The sequence below is a fragment of the Haemorhous mexicanus genome, chromosome 3 (genome assembly GCF_027477595.1).
Source record: "Haemorhous mexicanus isolate bHaeMex1 chromosome 3, bHaeMex1.pri, whole genome shotgun sequence".
Taxonomy (NCBI): domain Eukaryota; kingdom Metazoa; phylum Chordata; class Aves; order Passeriformes; family Fringillidae; genus Haemorhous; species Haemorhous mexicanus.
In genome coordinates, this window is record NC_082343.1 from 93,785,563 (window position 1) to 93,810,151 (window position 24,589).

The window sequence follows — 24,589 nt, forward strand, 5'->3', positions numbered from 1 at the left end:
CACGTACCAAATTTTCCAGCGGGTTTAGAAGAATGCCGAGGCACCCCGGTGCCGCCCGGCGCGCGGTGCCAGTGCCCGCACCCTCCCTGGGTTTAAAGGACCTCTGTGTCCCCACCCTGCACAGCTGCACAGCTTCACATGACACTGTCTCATTTTCTGACAGCTGAAGGGCTCTGCATAATACACGTACGCACAAAAGTGTTTATGCTGCCAAAATAAATTCTGTTAAGAGTGAGGGTTTATTTGCTAAAATGTCACTGATGCAGTTTCAGTGACTTGTTTTGCTTTCCTTTCTTTCAGTGAGGTTTAGACCACATAATATAGTGAGGTTACCACACAGTCCTGACTGAACAAATATTTTAAAGAAATATGCACATCCCCTGGGAACAGAACCAGAGTCAATAATACACATATTTCAAACTCTCTTCTCTTGGACAACTGAATGGCTTCCTACCTTTACTGGTGAATGAACATCAGTTTGAGTAACACCGCACAATATTTATTTTTAAAGCGGAATTGCATTTATTATCTACACTTCTATTTGCTACTGGTTTGCTTGGGGGATTTAAAGTTCCACCTCCTACTGAAATGATGCAAAATTAGAAGACCTCATTACATTATCCTTTCTATAGAAAACAGACTTTAATTGGGCTCATTTATTTTTCACTTCTATAGAAGTATGCATGAGACTGAATTAAAGCACCTCTGTAATAAGATATATAGCACATAGAGACTGCAATTTTATTAAATAAAAATTGTATCTGTAAAGCTGTTGAAACTTTTGCAAATTGTTTAGCTTTTTTGTCTTTTTAAGTTCTGTTCAACAAAATGTGGATAGGCTCCTAATCATGTAAATTCAGGATTGCAGCAAATTCCTTGCTATGATTCAGTCAATAGTTGAACTCCTGCTACGGCCTTGGGAGGGACAGAAGTTCACCTTTTAACTTCCAATTTCCATTGCTTTTAGGTCGAAGTATCAATGTTAAATCTGCTGGCCTGGTTGGAAGACATGGGCCTCAGTCAAAGCAACCATTCATGGTTGCATTCTTCAAGGCAAGTGAAGTGCTCTTCCGTTCTGTCCGAGCAGCCAACAATAAAAGGAAAAATCAGAATCGCAACAAATCCAGTAGTCAACAGGAGTCCTCTAGGATGCCAAGCGTTGGGGGTAAGGTGGAGCTATGATTTGTAGTCTTTTTATAGGAGGTATGGGCACCTGCTCAAATGAAATGCAGTCACAACAGCTCAAAACGGTGCTGCTCACTGGCTGAACTGCCAGAAACAGTGTTCTGACTCCTCTTTCCTTATGTTGGCCCTGGGTGAGATCTACCTTCTGTAAGTCAGATCAGTTACACTTATCATGGGCCCCAGGAGGGTGAAATGACCAAGCAGTTGAGAAAGTCTGTGTCTGAGCTTGAAACTAAGCCTACACAGTATGCAACTGGATGATATCTTTGCTATGCATAAGTAACAAAGAGAGGAAAAGGATTGCACCCCTACTACTTGTCTAGGAAGCCTCACCAAAACTGCCTCTCAGCTGAAGAAGGCAAGATGTAACACAAAAATCTCAATACTGGAAATGAGGAAGCTTAACCAATCTGCAAAATCGTAAACTGTTTAGCAGTTAGACCAGCTGACAAGCAATGATATAAAGATAAGATATATCCCTCTATGGAGTGAATTTGGTCCCTTATCTGTAATGTATGGACAATAATTCACATAAAAATGTTCTTAATCGCTTTAGAGCCTGGAATAAATTTTGCTCCAGTTTTTCCTGAAACAATCCTTTCAGCTGAAGGCACAAAGTCACTTTCTAAATATACTCACTTCTGAACAAACATTTCTACTTCTTGGGAAAAGGGTATGAAAGTGTTTCTTTCTAGAAGCATGGCAGATTTAATAACAGTATATCAAAACCTCAATATAAGTGCTGTTCTTAAATCCCATGGAAGTCTAAAAGTAAGCAAATCAATATTTTGTGGAAGGAATTTAGCCTTGGGGTGGGGCTCACCTATTTGAGGAGAAGTGTTATAAGCAATATGCATTACTTATATCTGTCTCAGAACCTTGACAGAGGCAGTCTAAGACTACTCTAATGCAATGAAAAAGCCTTTCCCAGATATTTTGCAGGAGGAAAATTTTACCATAACAACTAAAAATTACTGCTGAGTTGCCAAAGAAATCAAAGAAATTATTTAAATAATTTTTCATATTCTCTGGAAAGTCTTCTAATTTTGAGAGTCACATTATTTGGTATGAAGGGATAATCACCTAAGTACATGGTACATGCAAGATACCTAAATATATATATATATCACACTTTAAGATTGAATCATATGTATGTAGTGCATGAAAAAGTGAGAATTGAACAGATTTCTTAAGCCTTGTTGATTATACCAGGGAAGCCAAACACAAGGTCCTTGCTGCTTTAACCTGGGAAAAACACAACCTTATCACATTGCATTGACATAAGAATTACCCCAGGGAGAGCTGTCTGTAAGTCTCAAAATACTTTTCAACCTTGTTTCTGCATTCAGTTGTGCTCCAGACCTGTTGTAAAACAAGAAAAATCAGAGCTTCTCTAGTGAAATGTGCATTATAAAACAAATGTTCTCCTAATCTTTTTAAGGTCTACATAAGCATAGAGTACACCACTACATATGTTGATCCATGGCAGATCTCTTTCAGAAGAGATTGCAGTTCAAGAAAACCATACTGTTAAAAGAAGATAAGGTTAAGAAGCAATTGCACATGCAATTGCATCAAAATCAGAGGCATTGCCTGGAGAGGGAGGCATTAAGATATGGGCAGGCTGGAAAAGATGGCAAAGCTGAAGGTAGATAAGTGACCACAGCTTCACATAGCAACATCTGTGGCAAACCACATTCCATGCTCTTGCCTTGCAGTTTGCCTCAACAATCCCCATGTCACAAATAAACAAACTTGTTTGGGTGTCATTAATGATTGCTCACTGGACTTTTCCCACCATGGGTGATCCAGAATTCTTTTACCAACTACTGCAAATATACTCATGAAATACTGTGGATGACCATGCTGAAGGCTACAAAGGCAATGTAGGGATTCTATCCAGATGTCACCAGTGTGCAAAAAAGACGTAGAGAAGAGAGCATTTTCTTATTTCTCTGATCTCTGACTCTTTTCAGAATATAGTTACTCTATATGGAGAGCCTGCTATCAGAGAAGAGCTATGCTCTTTTTCTTTTTTCCAGCCCCAGGATCTGGGGGATATACTACATCCCTTTTGGTATGTGGTGAAGGCTAATTGTCCAAGTTCTCTACAGCTTCAGTAATGAGAAGAACTTCAAAAGTAAAATTCACGTCTTCATATTTAAACACAAAATTTTTGGGAAAAAAACCAAAGAATTTTGCCCATCATCTTTCTCATGGAAGATAGTCAATAGACCATATTCAATCCTCATTCATTCCTTGAAGCAAGACACTTGACACAGTGACTGGCAAAGATAATTGTGTGATGTATGTCTTTTGTTTCTAAGTTTCTTCTATGATCTGGTATCTACAGCAAGTAAGACAGACACTGACAGTGGAAAATGCTCACTTACATAGCCAGAGGTTATGTAGCCAGGCCCAGATAGGTACGTTGTCATTCATGTATGACAGACTTCTAATATTTCTCTGTCTATACATCAGTCTCAACTTTACCACAATCATGTCTTCACTTCCTCCTTGCTTCTTTCTTCTTCATTTTCTCTTCCTTTTTTTCCCCTGTTATTTTTTCTTTTTTCTTGTCTCCTGTTTCCCCTTGCTCTTGCCTTTTTTCCTCTTGCATTTTGTATTTTGCAGCCCTCTTTTTCCCTTTTTAACTTCTTAGATTTTATCAGTTAGCTTTACTGTGTTCTCAGCTTGATAAAAAGGAAAGCTCCCGCAGACAACCCAGCTCTTCACTTCCGAAGGACAAGACATTTTTTTAATTATTCATGAAGTTTTGCAAAATCATAGAATGGTTTAGGTTGGAAGAGACCTGGTCTAGTGGAAGTGAGGGGAGTCCCTGCCCCTGGTAGGGGAGTTGGAGGTAGATGATCTTTAACATTCTGTGATTCTCTAATATACACAATCTCAATATAAGAGAAGAAAATATTACATATCCACTATTATAACACCTGGCAAATCGGTGGCAGACTTGGGGTCACCATCCCTGTGTTGCTAAGAACTTCAAGAGGAGATGATGTCAATGCAGTGTAAAGACAGACAGAATTAAGCTTAGCATTCAGGCTCTACCTGCCTGCTATGCACAGAGGATTAAACTCTTTTATTTACCCAGTTTTATTTTTGTCGAACTATAGCTATAAGAAAAAAAAATTAAAATCCCCAAACCAAACCAAAACCAGGCAGGTTATTTACAAAGTACATCACATAACTCTCCCCTAAAAAATAATAGCCAAATTTTACTTTTTTTAGTATTGTCTAAAAAGACTTACTATGTAACTGGGCACTAGGAAATAGCCACATTTAAATACTGAATGGAAACAAAAAAAAAAGCTACATAATTTTTGTTCATATGGAGATAAAACCAAGAAACAATACTTAAGACTGAATTTTGTGTATGCTATTGATTGGTGTTACACAAACAGATTCAAAATAAAGTATTTTGCAATAGTATGTATAAGCATGTTTTTATGTCTTTATTTCCCCTGGAAAAAAAAATCTCATTAAATTTCTTATGCATATATTTTACTGACCTCCTCCCACAGCTTATTCTGCTATGTAGGGGTTTAGATTCCACTGAGGAACAATGTTTTCTCAATCACAATAGCCTATGGTTTTGATTCTTGACAGAATAAGCATATGGGCTTTGAAGATACAGTGTGTGAAATTGAATCCTTAGCACCAGATCTTATTACAGATGTCACATTTGATACTTACATCAAATGTTATATTACACACAACATTTGTCCTACATGAAAGGTGGGACTCAGGGAAGGATTCAGACTTTCCTGAATCTCACTTTCTTCGTAGGTGCATGGGTTAGATGGCTAACAGTCTATACATGCTGGCCATTTTATCAGGTGTTCTTCAAATGATGTGACCACACATGATTTGAACCTATATTAAAATGGCTCAGAGTATCACAACAATGATGTCTGTGCAATGACTTATATATGTATTATTCAGATTTTCTCCTTTAACTGTAGGATGTTATGCTACATCCTGGCCCTAAAACCTCTGAACGTGTTCTTGAATATGAAAATGTCACTGAGGGAAAGCTGGCAAAACCACAGTCTTCAGCTTTCCTTTGTTTGCCTGCTTGTGTGCTATTAAAAAACATGTTGTGACTTTCCTGGCTTTCTCATGTGCATATTTTCCACATTTTTCAGTCAGAGCTTTTTGCAAAGTGACTTGTATTCTATATGTATGATTTTTAAATTCCCTCTAATAGCTGGGACAGAAAAGCTCAATATTCACCTCCTGTGAGCACCGATTTTAGTGAAAATGAATATATATAACTGTGTGAAGAGTGATCAGTGAACACAGCTCCATTTTTTTAAAGTTCATTAAGTTTAACTAGCTTCACTATACTTCTAGAGTGTGTGCAAAACCTATTGGATTATTACATACAACTCAGCACAGGGTATGACTCAGGGATTTTGGTTGTATTAAAGGCATATGGTTTTTTGAAAAATTGTGATGTCTTAGGGCATCCTGCCTTGCTTCCAGTTGCTAGTCCAAAAAGACATAGAGATCCCATGGGATGTAGGTATATATTTTGACCCTGCATGCTCTGGGACAACTGAGAGTATCTGAGATGGCAATACATAACCAGCTATATGTGCAGATCCTTTAATGACTTTCAATGAAGGGCTAGGAAAATACCATAGGCAAGAAAAAAGTCTTTAAAAACTATGAGGATTTGAGGAATCATAGCTTAGAAAGCCTCGCTTAACATCCCTGATGCTTATCTAGTATTGCAAATGGACATATTTGTGACTTGTGGACAGCTTTTGACACAGTTTTGGGAGCCATATTGGGCCCATGTGTATTCAAGAGAAAGTAGATACACAGCCTGTTTAAAAAATAAAGAAAAAGCCTATTCAAAGAGCAGGTTACCAGTTAAAGAAAAAATTTTCTGTGTATTTTGATTGACGTCTTGTCGAGTCTCTTCTGGATCTGGTTCAGTCCAACCTTTTATTGGCAATTTGGATGATGAAGCACTCCTCCTCTATCTCATATCCTCTGTGAACTTCCAGAGAACACATTCTGTTCTATTGTCCAAGCTACTAAAAAGGATGCTAATACCAGCACTGACCCTTTTGGGACCTCCCTAGCAACCAGCTGCCAGGTGACTCTGTACCACTGATCCCAGCTGTCTGGGCCCAGCAGCCTAGATGAGTTTCCATCCATTATATTCTTACCTATCAAAGTACTCTAACCTATCAAAATTATTGATTGGTTGGACTCAAGGAATATTATGGGAGACCATATCCAAAACCTTCCTAAAAGCAAAGGGATCAACACCCAGGGCTCTTCAAAAGCCCACAAAGCTAGTCAGATCATCACAGAAATCAGGTTGGTTAGGCACAGTTTGAACTAGTAAACTCATGCTTACTCTGCCCAAAACACCTTCTTTGTTCTTTGTGTGCCTGGACAGTTTCCATGAGAATTTGTTCCAAAGACCTCCCAGAAACTGAGGTTAAGCTGATTGGCCTTCTTGAAGAGGGGCATGACATTTTCCATTTTGAATCATCGGAAATGTCTTTTCATGTATGAATGCTCAAAAAGGACAGGAAGTGACTTTGCAATGTTGGTCAGCTCATTCCCCACCCTGAAATTCATCCCTTCTGCTCACATGGACTCATGTATCTTCAAGTTGCTTTACTGATTCCAAACTCTATCTTTTTTACTGTGGGTAGAGCTTCAGCCACTAGGGTCATGGACTTGGGAGTCCTGAGGGTAAATTTTGCCAGTAAAAAACAAGACCAAGAAATCTCAGGCTGCATTAACCTCTTAGTCCTTGTCGCTAGATCCTTTGCTCTACTGAACAACAAAGCTGTATTTTTCTTATGTTTTCCCAGGCAACATGTTTATATTATTTCTGTGTGGTTCATCCCAATTACACATTACTTATGCTGCCTATTTGATTTTGAATTCAGTCAAGATTTTCCTAAACAACCACAGTGGATTTGTGCCATATTTACTTGACTTGCAACAAGTTGCAATGCTGTTGTTGATGGCATTCCTCAGAACCTTTACTCTACCATGGTTCCTGCAGCCCCATCATGCTGCAGTTCTCATCAGCATCCTCATCCCCAATCTGCTCTTCATTCATTGATTTGTATAACTACAACAGACTCCTAAGGCTGACAAGGCAGGAATATATGAAAAAAAAGTTTGGAAGCTGATTTACTTGACAGTGTGGTTTTACTGCAAAACTCCTGTTTTGGGTAATGCTACTAGAAAACAAGCCTGAAATAACTATTTTACTTTATTTTATGCTGGTTTTGGTTGTGGCCATCTTTGGAAAGACACAGAAAAGCTGAGGAAAACCCAGGGAGGCAATGGTAGCAGAGGTCAGGTTGGCTGACAAGAAGCACTTGACAAATTTGCAGAAAAATTCCTCTAGGCCATATATTTGGAAGAGTGCAAGGATGGTGAAGAACTACACAGATTAGTTCAGAGACTGTGGAAGTTCCTTTCATTTTATGTGAAAAAGGAGTTTCTCTCTGAATCTTAATTATCCTGAAATTTTTCAGAGACCTTCCCATTTCAGTCTCAAGTCTTATAATGTTAAAAAAAATTCTAAAAATTCTTTTTCTGAAACAGAAATATTTGTTTTATTTTTCCATGTCTTTGTTAGGGTTTTGTGGAGTTTTGTTTGTTTGCTTTTTCTTGTTGTTGTGGAATTTTTTTGTGAACTTTTTTTTTTCCCCAGAATGGTTATTTTGGTTCAAAAAAGTCACCTTAAGCATTCTTGAATTGGAAACAGAGGAGACAGTCTGCACTCCCTGCTCTATCACATGCCTCACTTATGGCACCACATGAATAGCTGTATAAACCAGCTTTAGGGGCTAATGTGATGAAGGCATGACCCTGTTCCCTTCCTTTCCTGTTACTTAGGAGCAGTAAGGAACAAGTACTAGAATTTCTCCAGGAATAAGGCTGTCATGGAAATGCCTGTGTGGAAGGTTCTTGGTGTCCTTCTATCCTGACACATCTCTGACAGAGAGCTTTCAGTCCTTTAAAAAGTACCTGTTAGTCTACTTGCTTACATTAGTATTAGCAATTAAAGATCATCAAGTGGTGAATATTTCCAAAATATATGGTAAAAATTAAGTATAATATGTGCCACTATGTGTTTAACTAAGAGACTGTTGGAAATTCCCTTGTTCCAGGACACTTTTTGTTGTTGTTAATTCATCTTTTGAACTTGGCTACTTTCTTTACCCGGCAATTAAAACTGTGCCGACCTAGAGATGATTTCCCTGATATTTTGGATCAGGCTCTCACTTGTCTGCTTTGATTACTTGTGTGGATATTATCAGAGGTGTTACTCAGTTGGCCAGCAAATAGACATCTTGTAAACCTGTTTCCCCTAACACTGCATGCATTATTCTTCCATTGTACAGAAATTGTATCAGTCCGACTGTGCTGAGTCTGTATTTCCAGGTTTACATTGCCTTTACAACTAACCCTAGGAATATAAATGATACTATGGTTTTCCTTTCCTTTGTACAGCTCGGTAAGGATCTCAAAAACCAGCTAAAGTTTGTCAATTCTAGCAATGCTTCCAAATAATTTATTGCTGTTATTTACTTCCTGTAGATTATAACACAAGCGAACAAAAGCAAGCGTGTAAGAAACACGAACTTTATGTGAGTTTCCGAGACTTAGGATGGCAGGTAAGATTATAAATGCTCTTTCCTAACAGTTCAGACTGGACTATTTTAAAGTCTCCCATTATTTACACTCTTGCTTTCTTTATGGAAATTGGTATTAAAATGATGAGAGACAGATTCTTTAAATGCATTTTGTAACAAATCCTTATCAGTGTTGCTATCACTATACCTTTACCTTTTTTAGCTCTTCTCTCAAAGATATTGCATACATTAGCGAATATGATATGGATTCATTCACATAAAGATAAATCTAAACTATTGCTCAAGAGTTAAGTGAATCTGCACTAAATGAAACCAAAATCTCCATATCAAGTAATGAAAGGTTTTAAATTTTCACTAGTTCAGATTTAAATCCCCCTTGTTCAGTGATGTTTGCTGCAGGTCGTAGAGATTTCACTGGGGTAGGGTCCTAAGGGAAATAAATCTTGGATTTATTTCCCTAAGGAAAACAGGCTCAGTGATCTTTATGATACCATAGCTAATTTTATGTAATTTCTGAGGAAAACTCATCCTGCCATACAGTAACAAAAAAAATAATATACTTACGGTAAAAGGTCATGAAGTCAGAGGCAGGGCATTATGGGAAAAGCTAATAGAGATCAATCTAGGGTTTTTTTCCAGAAAGCAAGGAACTCTCTATAAAGAAATAACAAGAAGGCCTTCAGCAACCTCTAACTATTGCATATATAGGTAAGAACCCAGGGATGGTTGCCTGTGCATTTCACATTTCTCTGAATTATTTTGCAACCACGCTCCAGGAGCAGAACAAGTCTATGAGGAGAAAAAGTGTGCTGTCTCTTTAGTGACAGCTCAACCTTAATGTATCTAGCTCAGATTCTCATATGGCCTCATTATCCTTTCTGGTACTTTGTAGTGTATTTATCCCCACAGCAGCCTGAAGAAGTAGGCAGAGGCTGTTTTCCCAAGTCTGCAAAGCATAATTACCCTGTCCAGGGCTTGTGATATTGAACTCAGGCCACTGAACAAGTGAGCCATTGTCTCTTGATTACAGGGGTTTTTTTTCAGATATCCTTTTTTATTGGTTAGTGGGGTTTTTTTTTGGTTTTTTTTGTTTTTTTTTTTAACAGTAAATTCTGGTATGCTCCAAGATGTGCTAGACTCTCAGATCCGTGGCCATAGTGGCCACAGTAGTCAAAGAAAACAGAAAATCTATTTTTAACACAAAGGCTTCTGTAAGAATTAAGAGTTTCAGCTGGAAAGCCAGAGCTACACTGTACAATATTTGATCAGTGAAACACAGGGTGAAAAAGGATACAAAAAAAAAGAGATACAGTTCCCAGGTAGCTACTTGATTCTCTCTGCCCTTCCTGCAGCACCTCCATTACCTGACAGGAGGAATTCAGCAAACTAAACACACAGCTTTCATTAACATTTTAAAATATTTTCCCTCTTGTGGTCTTTTGCCCATGCTGTGTTGCTTGAAACACTGAAAATGTATGATTCATTGACATGCCAACAGGTAATCCTTAGCAAAGCTCTTACACAGCAATACAGTTAACAGTACTGACTATGCTGAAGGAAGAGAATGCATTTTAATTACTTTTGTTGCACCAAGAAGTGTTCAAGACTTTTAGTCTGGAAGGAAAAGTATTCTGCAAAGATATTTTAATCTTTAATCTCCCTTATAGCCTCACTAGCTGGTATTCTTTACAGATTTTTTGGTTTCATTAATTTTCATCTCAGATTTACATGAACAAAGCAAGTACTTTTTTAAAAAAAAAAAATTCATTTCATGCCACCTTCTGAAGTTCATTTTATCATTGAGCAAGTCTTAGGTTGATATAAATTCCCTGAGTTAGAAAATATAATGAGTGGATTTATTTGTTGTTGTTTTAGGATTGGATTATTGCACCGGAGGGCTACGCTGCATTTTACTGTGATGGAGAGTGCTCTTTTCCCCTCAATGCCCACATGAACGCAACAAACCATGCTATTGTTCAGACTCTGGTATGCCTCTGACCGTGTTATACTTGCCTATGCTTTGTTTGTGTTTGTGTCTTTGCTCAGAGTCTGACTCTTCTGTTTACCACTCCTGAATTTTGATTATTTCTTGGTCAATCATAACTCATTTCAAAACCTACTTTAATGATTTTGTTGGAGAGAGGATGAACTGCTCAGAGTGGCCTGTGTGTTAGGTTTCACCTCCATTTCAAATGCAACAGCACATGAGAAGACTGTGTTATATTACTGGAGAATTGTGTAGACAGGAACCAAAGGGGCCCCCTGGTTTGACTTCCAAGAGTTTTTGCAGCTTATTGAAGCTCAGTGTTAACATCTACATGTTATACCTTCCAGAAATGATGACACTTGGCCACTCTGTGGACCTCTGTTGTCAACTGTTGGCACAGATTCTTACACTGTAATTTAATGTGAAGCTTTGCAAACAGATGCATTTGCATGTACGAAATTGTGTTCAGTCATGCCTGGCTTACAAATGCAATTTAAAAACAAGTGTGTTTGGATCTGCTGCTCTGCCTGGTACATGTAAAAGGGGATTTGCAGCCAGCTTTCTGCCTCTGCTAATTCTTATGTTAGTCCTGTGCCTCAGCTGGAGCAGCCAAAAAGATGATCTTAGTTGAGGCAGCTGGCTAGGCCTCCTCTACCCCAGCAGCATTCAGCTACAGAAATCATGACCTTTAGACTATGACTAAATGCCACTACATTTGAGGCCAAATCTGGTCAGTCTGATCAAAAACTGATTTATCACCTGTGCCAGCTAAAGAGCTGGCTCTGAATAGCACTGGTATTTGCAGAATGATTAAGAAGGAGAGGAATGAGAGATAATACACAAGGAGGGAGTCACAGCACGAAATGAGAACAGGAAAGGGTTGTCATCCCCAGTAAGTTTCTGGAACGTTCAAGACACCCAACTGAGATTAGAGAAACATGGATTTAAGTTTCCGTTTGATTTAAACTAATAATGGTGAGGTATCCTGACTATCAGATTATGCTGATGACTCTGTCCAAGGATAATGATCTTTTTCTTTTTCTTCACATCAAAATCTGTGCCTGAAAAACCTTTCCCCCTTGAGAAATGAGTGGAGTTACTACCTGGGATACCTGCCCAAACACCCCCCTCAAATTTAAACCCCACACCAAAACAACCACCCCCAAACCAAGCAATCAAACAAACAAAAATAAAATTTTATTTCTTTCAGATAGAAAACGAGTTCTGCTTGTGGAAATTGCCAAGTGTTTCTACATGAGAGGGACATTTTCAAAAACTCAGCATATGCTGAGAACTTTTCCCTTCCATTCAATTTTTCATTTACTCACCTTCTCCAAGTCCAGTCACCAGAGCAAATTATTCCTCTATACTAGAATTCCAGTCATCAAAATTTACAAAAAGGAGGGGAAATATCAGAGGCTGAAAATAAGTAGAAGTGTGTTAAGGAGTTCAGGTGAAAGGGAACAGAAAATGCCAGTTGGCGAGGAATACAGCAATGTTCTTAAAAGACAATGAAGAACAGCATTTCTGCAGTCCTGAGCAGAAAAGAAGTAGGTCAGCAAAGCAATAGTTTAGTATTACACAAGCATTGTCCAGAAAAGCTGCCAATATCACTGAGATCCCCAGGTTAGAGTTCCCTACTGCAATTATGGACTGTTAAATAAGAATTGGCTCACTGCTACTTTCTCGTGTGTTTTTCCTTTCCAAAAAATGGTTATTTTCCCATTGTTAGGAAATGTGTGTAGTTTGTCCTATTTTTTAAATTGGATACTTAATTTTTGCTCTTTTTATGGCCATTTTGGAATTGCGTGTCTCCCTTTGCATGTACTGTACATGCATTCAGCGCAGCCAAAAAATCATGAGGCCAATTAAGTTTTAGCTGTACATAAATTAGATGAGATAACAGTAGTTTAATGCTTTCTGGTTTAAATTATACAAAACTCAGATTTACACAAGGTGTGCATATGGGGATGGCTTGGGAAGCAATTATTCATATGCTCCACCCTAATCCAAATGCAGTCACCTCCTGGCCATAATGATTACACCATTCTGAAAAAGCCTGCTCTTTGGTTTGGGAAGTGATTGTTCCTTGGTACCCCTCCAAACTTAACTGATTCTTTTTTATTTTCTTTTGTTACAAGGATAGGGGAAATACAGGCCAGTACCTCGCTCTCTCCCTCTCTTGCTTCTCTGCAATTGAACTCAGGCAAACAGACAATACAGATGCATATAAATAAAAGGGTGCATTTAATAAGCTCTATAAATTTTCTTCTCATCTCCTGCATCACCGTCAGAACAGGCAAAACTGCCTTGCATTGACTTCCTGGTCATGCAAGGCAGTGGATTATCAGGTTGGCTTGCACTGAATTTGGGGGTAAACACTTGAAAAGGCTGTAAACATCACTTCCAAGGGGGTATTGTGGGGCCACAGATCTTCCATCAGGGGTGGCAGGGGCTGGTGGGACCACGATTTATGGCCGGACAGCATCTGACCAGGTCAGGCAAAATCATTTTTTTCTCCAATGCTTTGCTATTCATTTGTTAAATAGTTTTTAAATGTGTGTCTAACTGTTACAAAACAGCTACTTCAGGATTTATTATTGCTCATTTCAAAAGACCTTCTCATGGTAACTGTTATGTAAAAATCGTTTCCTGATAGACTCTTCTCTGTTGTCTGGCAAAGGCTCTGGGTTTATATCACTGCAAGACAGATGGCTCTAACAGATTTACAAAGACTTAACATACAAACAAAATCTATTACTGCTGAAGTCTTCATCCATGCCTTAATAATCTGTTGTCCTCTCTATTACAACTCCCTCTTCTCTGGCTCCCCAAGTTCCAAGCCTTTAGCGTGTGTAGAATATTACATCCAACCTTCTTTCAAGTACAAAGAACTTGAATTTCCCCCATTTTATTTCCACTAGATCTTGTTTGTTCTGGGACACTTTTCAAAACTCTTTTCTTTTGCTTAAATCTTTCATTGATATATTTCAGCCTGGTGAACATAAAGACTTCTATGCCTCAGTCCCTGCCCCAGATATTCTGTCCAGCTGGCACCCACATTATGAGCTCATTTTTATTTCAGTGGAAGTAGAATTGGATCCATAGATACCTAGATAAGACCTTAAAATTCACTCATACTGTCTGAGACCCCACATCTTACCATTTCATAGGCTGAAAACAGTTTCATTATGAGGCTTTGCCTGCATAACCTTTGCTGTCTGCAACAGATTTTCCTCCACACTGACCCCCCACCATAGGAAACCATTTTAGCACTCGCTGGGGTCCGGGTGAGACCTGGGGCTTGAGCCTTTGCTCCATGTTATGCCTTGTCCTCAGCAGAGATGGTACGGACAATATGTTTAAATGTTTTCCTGAGCAGCTGCCTAACTGCAATTCTCTAAATTTCATCTGAAAACCAACTCTCTGTCTTGGCCGCTTCTCATTTATCTCTCCATCTGCTTTTATTGAATAACCCTGCCTGTGCAACTGAAATAAGAAAAATGTGCTGGAGGTAAGCTGTACTTTAAAGTTGCTAACCGAGGAAAATTTGTGACCGCAGCCCTCGCTGAATTGCAAAGACATGTTTTGCATTGACATTGTCCTTGCACCTCTCTGTTTGATATATGAGCTATGTATTTATCTGTCTTTCAGGTTCACTTGATGTTCCCCGATCATGTACCAAAGCCATGCTGTGCACCAACAAAACTGAACGCCATCTCCGTGCTCTACTTTGATGACAGTTCCAATGTTATTTTAAAAAAATACAGGAATATGGTGGTGCGTTCATGTGGCTGCCACTAAAATAAAAAAAATAATCTAAAGCAGAGGGTCTTATTCAAAATTGTAATAAAGTCAAGATATGAGCGTTGCTGATGAAAAGGCAGGCCTAAATTTATTCCATTTCATGTCGTCTCTCATTTAATTGTACAGTATAATGTACATAGTAGCTTTTATTTATTTAAAAGTATATAGTTTCTTTTGTATGAGCAAAATGTCAGAACCATTTATTTAATGGGTCACCTCACTATGCAGCAGAAGTTCACAAATTAATTTTTCAATTGACCGTACTGAAATTTGCTTCATCTCATTTCAATATTGTAAAGTAAAGCCTTTTTGTATAAAATTTTTTTAAACTAGAAACTCCAGAAGTTCTGTAACTGCTTTGTCTTGTTAGAGGAACTAAAATGCATTTGGTCATATTTTGCCAATGAAAACTGTGGCAAGGTATTTATTTAGAAAAAGGCACAGGAAGAAAAAAACTAAACAAAACCGCTCAGCTAAACATATTTTTTCTTTTAGAACTTCTGCTCCATTAGAAAAAGTGAAACGTTGAACAGTGCTTAAATAAATAAATAGCTTATAAAAATAGAAGTGAAAAAATTGCACATAATTGTTATAACTACTTTCTTTAACAAGATGAGTGTAACTGGAGGAGTATGTTACTTTTTGGCTTGTGACCTGCAGAGTTTGCAAAAGGCTCCAGGCTTAAGAAATTCTGTGTAGGCAGACTCTTGCCTCTATCTATGACTTTCCAAGTAACACTAAAAATTGAACTACAACATTCTTACCTCAAATCATATTAGTCTGTTATCTATGACACTGCTCTGGCAGGTATTTTTATATTAGTGTAAAACAAGCCAAAATCAAATTTACAAAAACCACACAAGCCTTCCCATTACATACACGAGCTCCTATATGCACAATGTATACAGAATACAGGGTATGGAAGGGCTTTGCTTTATTTAGCTCCCACTTCTGGATGTGTTTTAAGAGTGTGCAAGGTAAGGCACAAGGGGTGAAGCAGTTGTCACATGTTTAATCAAAAATCTTATCCCTGGTGGTGGCTGTTTTCAGGTAACGATAAAAAACACCTTTCATAAGATGATGTTGGGTAACTTGCAGCCTACTTGCAGTCCCATCTGCTTTTCTATCAGGTGGGAATTGATTTAAATAATGGGACTCAATATGGGATACTTTTTCTTTTATTTAGCTTTTGCAACTTCAATAGTTCTGAAATCCATAACAACAACTTGTTATTCCCACTAAATTTTGGCCTCAAGATAAATCCTTTGTCTTTGAATGGCACAACCAATCATAAATTACCATTCCCATCACCACTACAGACAGGTTTATTTTGCATTAATTACACTTAATGTCTTTGGGCACCCCTTTGTTTTGGGCTATGAAAATGGGAAAATATAAATATTTTTCTCTCTATTACATGGCTAATTATCACATATGCTTTTATCATGAACTGCCTTCATTAAAAGTGTTTCCTTTAAACCATTCACAAAGAGTTGCTAAAAAATGGATAGGATTGATAAGCTTCTTCTTAGGCAGTCTAATAAGGTAAATTCTGACTTCTCTGGTTATTTAAAACATATCTCAGAAAACTCAGATTATTAGAGACTGATAAAATCAGCATGCGTGTGACTGTGTGTATGCATGTGAATAGGCAGCTGTTGTTTTTGCAGAAACTAATTTATTTTATCTTGCTATTGGAGTAATACATAAATTCTTTCTATGCATACACTCAATTAAAAAAAAGCAGTTCTGATTTCAGCCTTGGGAACTCTTTCCCCTTAATAGAACAGTTCCATTTTGCACTCCTGTCTGTATTCTATACTGACATTACCTACATATCTAGATTTAGTTGCAGTTCATGCACAAGAATGTATAGGAAAAAAAGTCTGTATCTGAATTATCATTTTAGAAAAGTTAAACTCCTCTGTTGTTTTCATAAAATGACTGTTTTTTGTATAAATTGGGTAGGTGGATATGCTGGTTTGAATTCAATTTATTCTAAATGGAATTTGATGGACACTAAATTCTGGGTACATTAAGTAATATATTTTTAAATAATGGTGTACCATTTTGAGACTAAGAACCTGAAGATTATTGTTATATTATTCTTTAAAATATGCTGTTGGAATATATTTCTATATTTTGAGACATAATAAACCTGTAATAATGTTTTCCTCTGCTGTGGCTTTGCTTCTTAGATACATGACAAAATGACACTGACTTTTAAAAGGAAAAGCAGGAGATCATCAGTGGTTATGGACAGATTTTGTTATAGTTCATCTTTAGAACAGACATTTTGTAAAATTACTTTTACTTTGTTACTTCTTAAATGGCCGACGGTGAACCATCTACACTTCTAATAAAAATCGTACCTTCAAATCACACCTCCAAGTGCTAGCACTCCTCTCAAAATACACTAGAAAGAAAACATGTTTTTTGAAATTCCTAATAAATCCATAACTGGTCATTCCTCTGTTTGCAATAAAGGATAGTGGCACCAAAGTTTCTAAATGCTCTGGAGAATTAAATGTAGAAATGGTTTTCATGTAAACCTGTTCAGATAATCTCTTCAGTAGTATCAACTAATGCAGGACTTCTTGTTCTTTTCCTCAGTCCTATCAAATACCTGTTATTTTTTATATATTTATGCATAATATACACACACATATTTAATGCAACATGTACATAATTATATGAAAGTTTACCCTTATCTATAGCTATATCCATTGCTCTAGTTATGAAGACTCTTCCATCATCATTTAGAACACAAGAGCTTTGCTCTTTTTCAATTTGTTGAGGATTTCAACATCCTTAATAACTGGAACATCAAGGGCTGAAAACCCAAAAAACCCAGAATTAATGTTGCAAAGCTGTCTGGTAGCTGACAGCACAGCAATTCATTGGGCCAGTGCAAAAACAAGCTGGAGAGGTCTCGGAGAGTTGTTGGTGTGGATGCCTTCAAGAAAAATGGTGATCATGCTTCTTTCCACTGTGCATCTATCTGAAATGCTAACATGTCCTTAACAATGCCATGACTCTTCCTTCTGCAGCAGGCTGTTCAGGTAAATATGCAATTGTGTGAGTGATTAAGTAGGTAGTGAAAAGGAAGCTGCTCAAGGAGCTTGGGTATTTTCAGGAATAAGAAACCAGGAATTACTTGCTGCACATGAGAGCTCAGCTGATTGTTTTGCATACTGGGATGTATAAAAATATGAAAGAGTACTTAGTCTTTGCATTATGATGTGAGTCAACTGTCAGACCATTTGGGGCCTCATTTTGGTAAATGGTAAATGTATGAGTGGTGTGAGTTACACCTAGGATGTAGACACCTTAACAGAGACTCTCTTGAGGGACAACATAGAAAAGCTGCTTTTTTGGATTGCAAATCACCTATTTCTCTCCAAAGACTACAGCGTAGGTTTAAGACAGGGGCTCTGCTTAGACCTTGCTTGACAACTGTAGCCAGTGGCAGTCCCTGACACCCTAAAAATAACATTACATTGTTGAAAAAGTTTTACTCAGATGTTTATTTTGTATGTGAAGCTTTGACAAACCTCCTGTTATCATGATGGGATGTCAAACTTTTGTTTTGGAATATAATTTTCTCTACCATTTCCTAGGGAAAGGTGTGACTGCTGACAGTGTACTACTTCTGTTTCAGTTGGTTGTTGTTTTCTGAGCTGTTTTTTTCAATTCCTCTTTCGGAAAAGTTTCATGATAAATTGAATTTACTCGAAGATTGTTTAAAAAAATGGCTTAGGCTTGTACTCATAATACTCTGAATTGTTTCAGCAATAACCAAAAAATTCTAATTACCAGGACCTTAAAATTATGTTATTTGCAGTCTCTACAGCTATTTTGCTCACAAATTCAGCTGTGTAGAGGGAGAATCCGACATGTGGTGCCTGAATGACAAACCAGCCACATGTGAATTATACAGCATTATCTTTTACTATCTCATTTGAAGTCATAGAACTTGCAAAATGTGATTTACAATGTGTTACTGAATTCTTACTCACAGGGCTTGAGCAAGATCTTGATTAAAAACAAAAGAAAACTAAACTAAAAAATGCAACAAAAAACAGTGAGAGGAGGTTTTCTTGCCATCTTAATTCAAATAAATCAGCACCAAACATGGTATACGAGGGGTTGTGAATCTCATGTGAATTAAAAGGGCCTTTTGTATTCTGTTTTCCACATTTACAACACATGACACAGACACTTCTCCCAACTGTTATATTTCTAGCTAAATGTTTTCTGTTCACTTCCTGTACTTTTTTGCTTCCAATAGGCACCTCTGATAATTCTTATTAATATGAATGAATATTTTCAATGCTCTAGCAGATGTTAATGCTTTACAATAGAGGCGTGTGCTATTAGTATTGCTAAATTTTACATGTACAGGAAAGTGGAGAGGCTTGACAAAGAGAAGAGCAGATGAGAGGCAGGATAGGCAAGACAACTAGGCCTCCAGTGTCCCAGTGCTCTAAACCTGTCCAAACCCCTGCTCTAAACCCTGCCACTCTTGGCAAGGGATGCATACACTTGGCACTTCTGTCCATGCAACTCATAACTTTAAGGAAAGATAGGCAATCTTAGGGGTTACCTGGACCTATACTTCCCATTTACAAAATATTTTTTCTATTTTCATGGTTGTGTGCAGAATGTAGACTACACCTTTCCAATGTGGGAGTGGTGGAATTTAAAAGCTACTTCCAAGGAACCAACAACAATCTTGCAGCAGATCTTGGAGCACCTTTTCAACAGGGTCATAAATCTGTACCAGTAGAGTTGAAGGCAGTGTTACATCCCTCCTTTTTCTTACATTTTCCTCCTCCTCAGTGGGAAGTTCAGCAAAGTGTTGAGACTGGGACTGTGTTCATATCTGTGTAGCAGGGGTTCTCAGGCCAGATGTTGGCTGGAGATGTGAGAGCAGCATATTTTCTAGGGAACAACTCTCAGAGAATAATATTGCAGCAGAGATATGGGAGCAGATCTTTGTAAAACTTGTCCTGGTCTCTTCTAGGTTTCCAGCTGACTTATGAGCAGAAACACTTGTGAGAAAGAGAAAGGTCTTTGACTAAATTGTAAGGAGAAAACTTTGTGGGGGATCTTTCTGGCATCTCTGCCCCCATAAATTCCTTGACAGAGAAGTCCAGGCTTGAACCTGGAGCTACTCAACTGCAGAGAGACCAAAAGTTGGACAAGACATGGTAGAGAAAGACAGTGCATATATCAAACTCCCTAAACTGATCTAATTGGAAAATAAAGCTTTTCATGCCTGGTTATTTTCTTGGTTACTGAGCTGTTTTGCCACAGGAACATGTGTTCCCTTTTGTTTGGGCAAATTTTACATCCATCACCGGGATTCCTTTCCAAAATTAGTGTTTCTCCCTTAACCTCTGCAATGGCTCTTTTCAGCCTTCTCTGCATGTTATCTGTTTTATTATTCAAGACTAACAGCTCCCACTGGGAGTGCTCTTTCCTAGACTGTGCTGCAGGGACAGAACAAAGACAAGACCTGCCAAGTCAGTTACTTGTTTAACCGGGATGTGAAACTTTGAGAAATCTTTTTGCTTATTTTTTCTTTCCTTTTTGTGTGTATTTGGATTTTTCTTGGTTTTCTAGCTTGGTATGAATTCTTGTGGATAGAAATACATAGGAAAGTGCATAGGGTTCCATGAAACATGTCTGTGAAAAGGATTTGTGCATTTAGCAAGAAACAAAACTCACTAATTAGTTTCATCTTTGAAAATTGAATTAGTAGAGCTAATTCTATTCCCCATAAAGGAAAGAGTTTTAGCAAACTACTGAGCCTGAAAACATTTCATGTTTTGAAATCTACTAATTTAGTGAAAATTTAGGAGTTTCTAATTAGCAAGACCTATACTGTGTACCTCAGGACATATATCCAAGGACCAGATCAATATTCTTGGATGTATTGGTGTACATACAAAATCTATCAAAATTAATAGTGCCCTTGAAATACTTGTAAACATATTTCTGATTCATTCTGTTTATCCCTATTGGACAGTGAGGTAATGAGAATGGTATTCATGTCAGAATACAATTAACTCCTTAATTCTCAGATTTTTTTTTTCTCCTTATAAATAAGGCCTGATGCTTTTTCTCTTTCCTCTCACTCATCTACAACAAAATATGGCTGAAGATAACTTAAAACTACAGGAAATTAATTTCATGCTTCATAATTGAACTGAATGTGGAAGCTCCCAAACTTAGAAATTCTAAAAACAATCATGAAAGTAGTTTTTAAAAAGCTTTTGAAAAGATCCTTGCAGATCTGCAGATCTGACAGCAGCACTGTAGAAGTGGCCATCGGGGCAGAGGAGCCAGGACTGTGTTGGCACCTGGCAGAAGCCCCATCAGCCTGGCAGGGGCTGTGGCTGCAGGGCACTGATGAACTCAGTGAGGAGCCAGCAGCCCACGTTTGTGGAAAGGAGCCTGGAAGCTGCAGGGCTCCCTCTCTAACACAGTGCAGACACAGGGGCTGTCCGGCAGGGAAACAGAAGAAGTGTCTCGTAGAATGGTGCACAGTAGAGCCCACTGAAAATGTTTGCATCTAATCATAAAAGTGCTCAAAGGTATGGCTCTATTTCAAAAAAACAGAAACACATTCATTGTGAAATTCCCACTCTGGCTAGAATTTCTCCTGACATTTCTGAGTGAAGCTTCACTGACATTTTCACAGAGGTTTGCTCATTTTTGGCAGGAAAGAATTTGACCCCTCTCTTCAATCATGTTACACCCCATTTCCACTGACTGTCTCTTTTCCTATTCTCTTGGCTTTTCCCATGATGTAAATACACACTGCAGTAGAAGCAGCAGAGTTCCTCTGGATTTACTCTAGAATAGCTAAGTAACTAATAATAGCTAAGAATAGCTAATTGCAAAATATTTCCTTCAATGTTTTTCTCTCATTCCTCTGAATATTTTTCCCTTCACTGACCTTTGCTGCCGAAAAAAAGCTGCAAGAAATGAGGCAAATAATAACTGTTATGGCAGAAATCATGCGAAATGTACATATTTAAATTGTTTTATTTAGGTTACTAAACATGATACACAGCTGTTATATCATTCTCCTTACAGTCATTAGTTACATGGCACTGCCCTGACTCTAAGCACTCAGCCCTATCAGCCTTCCAGGAGAGCAGCCTGCTTGAATTTTCAAGCAATGCCAGGCTGCCAGGCTGTTTCATTTCACAGATGTGATCTTTGCAATTTTTTTAACAGATTGCTCCTCTAGAAGTTTACTCAATACAGTAACCTTCTTCAGAAGGGCACTGGAGTGCAGGCAGGAATGGCAATCTCTCCCATTAATGTATTTGGATCATGATGAGGACACTTGTCCCCAGTTTGCTTTTCTTCATGTATGTGTACATTCATTATATTCTAGATATTAAGAACAGTACTGTGGCTTTTTTAGCAAGGAAGATAGCTCTGTCAGACAGTAAAACACATCTGTGGTCATTTCTACTTGGGTGTTCTACCTCTATAATCTAGTTTTCATGACTGCCCAAAGACTACAGAATCCATATCACTCATCATATCAATTATAACAATTAGCTTTCCTGCAGACTGCTCTAATTTCATGCATTTCTAATCACCCATTTGTTGTGGGTAATTACTATGCTCATTTACTTGCAACCAAATGTTTTAGTAATTATATGTCTGTTTCCCCATTTTCCCACCAACATCAGCTTTTTCTCCTTCACAGTCACAGTGCAATTTTTTCACATTGCAGAAAATTTACTACTCTGCTTATGAAGAGTTGTGCAACCTCCATTCTTTCCCTTTATAAAGACAAAAGGAAGTGCTTTCAAAGCAATTTCTATATGACATAAAACAGTGGTTCTATGTAGGTATTTGAGCTAATAATGCTTCAGATACTATGAAATTATATTACTGCCTATTTCCAGGTTTTTTGCAGTACCAGCAGCAACTCAGTTGGAACCCATATATTGACATGGAAATACTATGTGGGTAGGAACTCATAAAATGTAATTTTTTGTCGTTTGAGAGTTAAAAAATCTATTTTTTGTCATGTGAGGGCTGAAATGATTTAAATTAGTGTGCAAAAGTTTGTGACTGGCAATTTAAAATGTGTTTTCCTGTGCATTTCCCCCTTGATGCAAGCAAGCCAAGGTGTAGAATTAAAGGGTGTCCTAGTGAGTACATTTCTGTGAGGTGTATTCAGTGAGATGCAGAACACCAGCTCACAGGGAAATCAGCTTTTAATTTACACTTAGGGTTTACTTTCTCTTGCATTTTCCCACGGAGACTCAGCTGCCTTAAAAGTTCTGTTATAACAGCACCATCTTCTGACTAATGTCCTGTCAGGAGTACTTCTGAGTACTTTTGTCTTTGGTTCATTGCAACTGTGAGGGTCCTACTTCTGTGAAAAGGTGGCTGCTCCCCTGCTTTATGCAGTGCTCCAGAGATGCAGTGAAGTGGTTAACCATACAGTGCAATCATCTGTGCAGAGCTGGGAATTCCTTAAGTTTGGCAGCCCAGTGTTGAAATGTACACACATTTTCAATGAAAACGTAGAGAGAATTAAATTAAAACAGAAAGGGTTCTGCTGACATTTTTGATGCTGATTCAGTTTTGTATAAGTAAGAACCACTGACAACACTTGCATTGGCAGTCTCTTCCAAGGTCAAGACTGTATGCTAGATATTTTGAAAAGTCTACTACAGTATAAATACAGCCCAGCTAATAAAGTTTTAACCTTATTTAAACTTTGCTTGTGTACAAAGATGTAGATCTTCAAATTACTAGAAATTGTTGGATAGATTTTGCAAGAGGAAAGTGTATCATTTTCATATCAGACACATTAACTCTTGGCTATGTTCTAATACATGTGGATCTTTTCTTCCCATTACTATCTGGACAGTAAAGACAAGACAGGAGTGGTGAGTGACTGTCAGCTGACTATCAAAGTAATTTAGTCAAGTAATTTTGGAAAGTCTAGAGACTAATATTTGAAGTCACTTATCCAGTTAATTTCATATAAATTACTAAAACTTCAGGCACAGTTGAAAGGGCATAAAACCAGAGTTAGAAGTTTCCTTGGTGCACAAAAATTAGATGGGCTTAAAAGTTCTGCGTTGCTTCCCTGCTTCTATCATTGATTCACAATGAAACTTTGAAAAACAAGTATCCCATATCTGCATGAATTGGTCATGCATTGATAAAGGACAAGTGAAATTAATTAGGCTTTGGGAGACCTTTTGACACTCAGATCCATTAAACAGAGCAAAAATAGTGCTATTTGTGGCATTAAATGCTGTTGTTGGTTTGTTTCTGAATTCTTATCTGCCATACTTTGTGATACACCAAAATTTTCACAGATTTGTTAGCCTCTTTCAGTTCTCATTTGTAATACAATAATAACATTTGCCAGTATCAAAGGAAAATTCAGAGGATAAATACCTTAACATTAATGAGGGTGTCAGATAACAGATCGTCCTGTTTGTGCATATTTGTTATTTGCATGTACAAATCCAAGTGTGTAAACACATGTCATCTGATATATTTTTTAATTAAAAGGATATTCATTCATTAGAAAATTGTATCTTTTTTCTAATTTTCTCCCTTCAAGGTACTAATTTTTTTAATACTGAAGAACTCCTTCAGTCATAAACAAAGAAAATTATTCGTTCAAGCTATTTTTTTGTTTATTCCCTTGAAATGACTTTCTCCAGTCTACAAAATGTTACTGTTCATGTTCTCAGAATTTTCTAGATTTTCTGAAAAAGCCTGAAAAACATAATGTCCAGAGCTGATGACTCACCGAGTCTGAGAGCAATTTTCTCCAGTGAGTGATTTAGTGAGACGATTCACTGTCCTGTAGCAGTCTTTGCAGAATTTTACGTTACTGCAAGGTGCAGGGCAGAAAGAACAGAAAAAAATGGCTAAATAGACA

General features: G+C 37.7%; 1 protein-coding gene across 2 annotated transcripts in view; it reads left to right on the forward strand.

Moving 5' to 3' along the window:
- Nucleotides 1–16,984, forward strand: part of BMP5 (bone morphogenetic protein 5) — a 57,254-nt gene extending 40,270 nt beyond the window's left edge. The window contains exons 4-7 of one of the 2 annotated variants that reach the window (XM_059842709.1): nt 968–1,165; nt 8,794–8,870; nt 10,725–10,835; nt 14,491–16,984. In XM_059842709.1, the coding sequence (XP_059698692.1) occupies nt 968–1,165; nt 8,794–8,870; nt 10,725–10,835; nt 14,491–14,640 (536 nt within the window). In that variant the 3' untranslated portion in view covers nt 14,641–16,984. The remainder of the gene's footprint in view (nt 1–967; nt 1,166–8,793; nt 8,871–10,724; nt 10,836–14,490) is intronic. The other variant, XM_059842710.1, reaches the window with a different exon arrangement.
- Nucleotides 16,985–24,589: the final 7,605 nt, after the last annotated feature.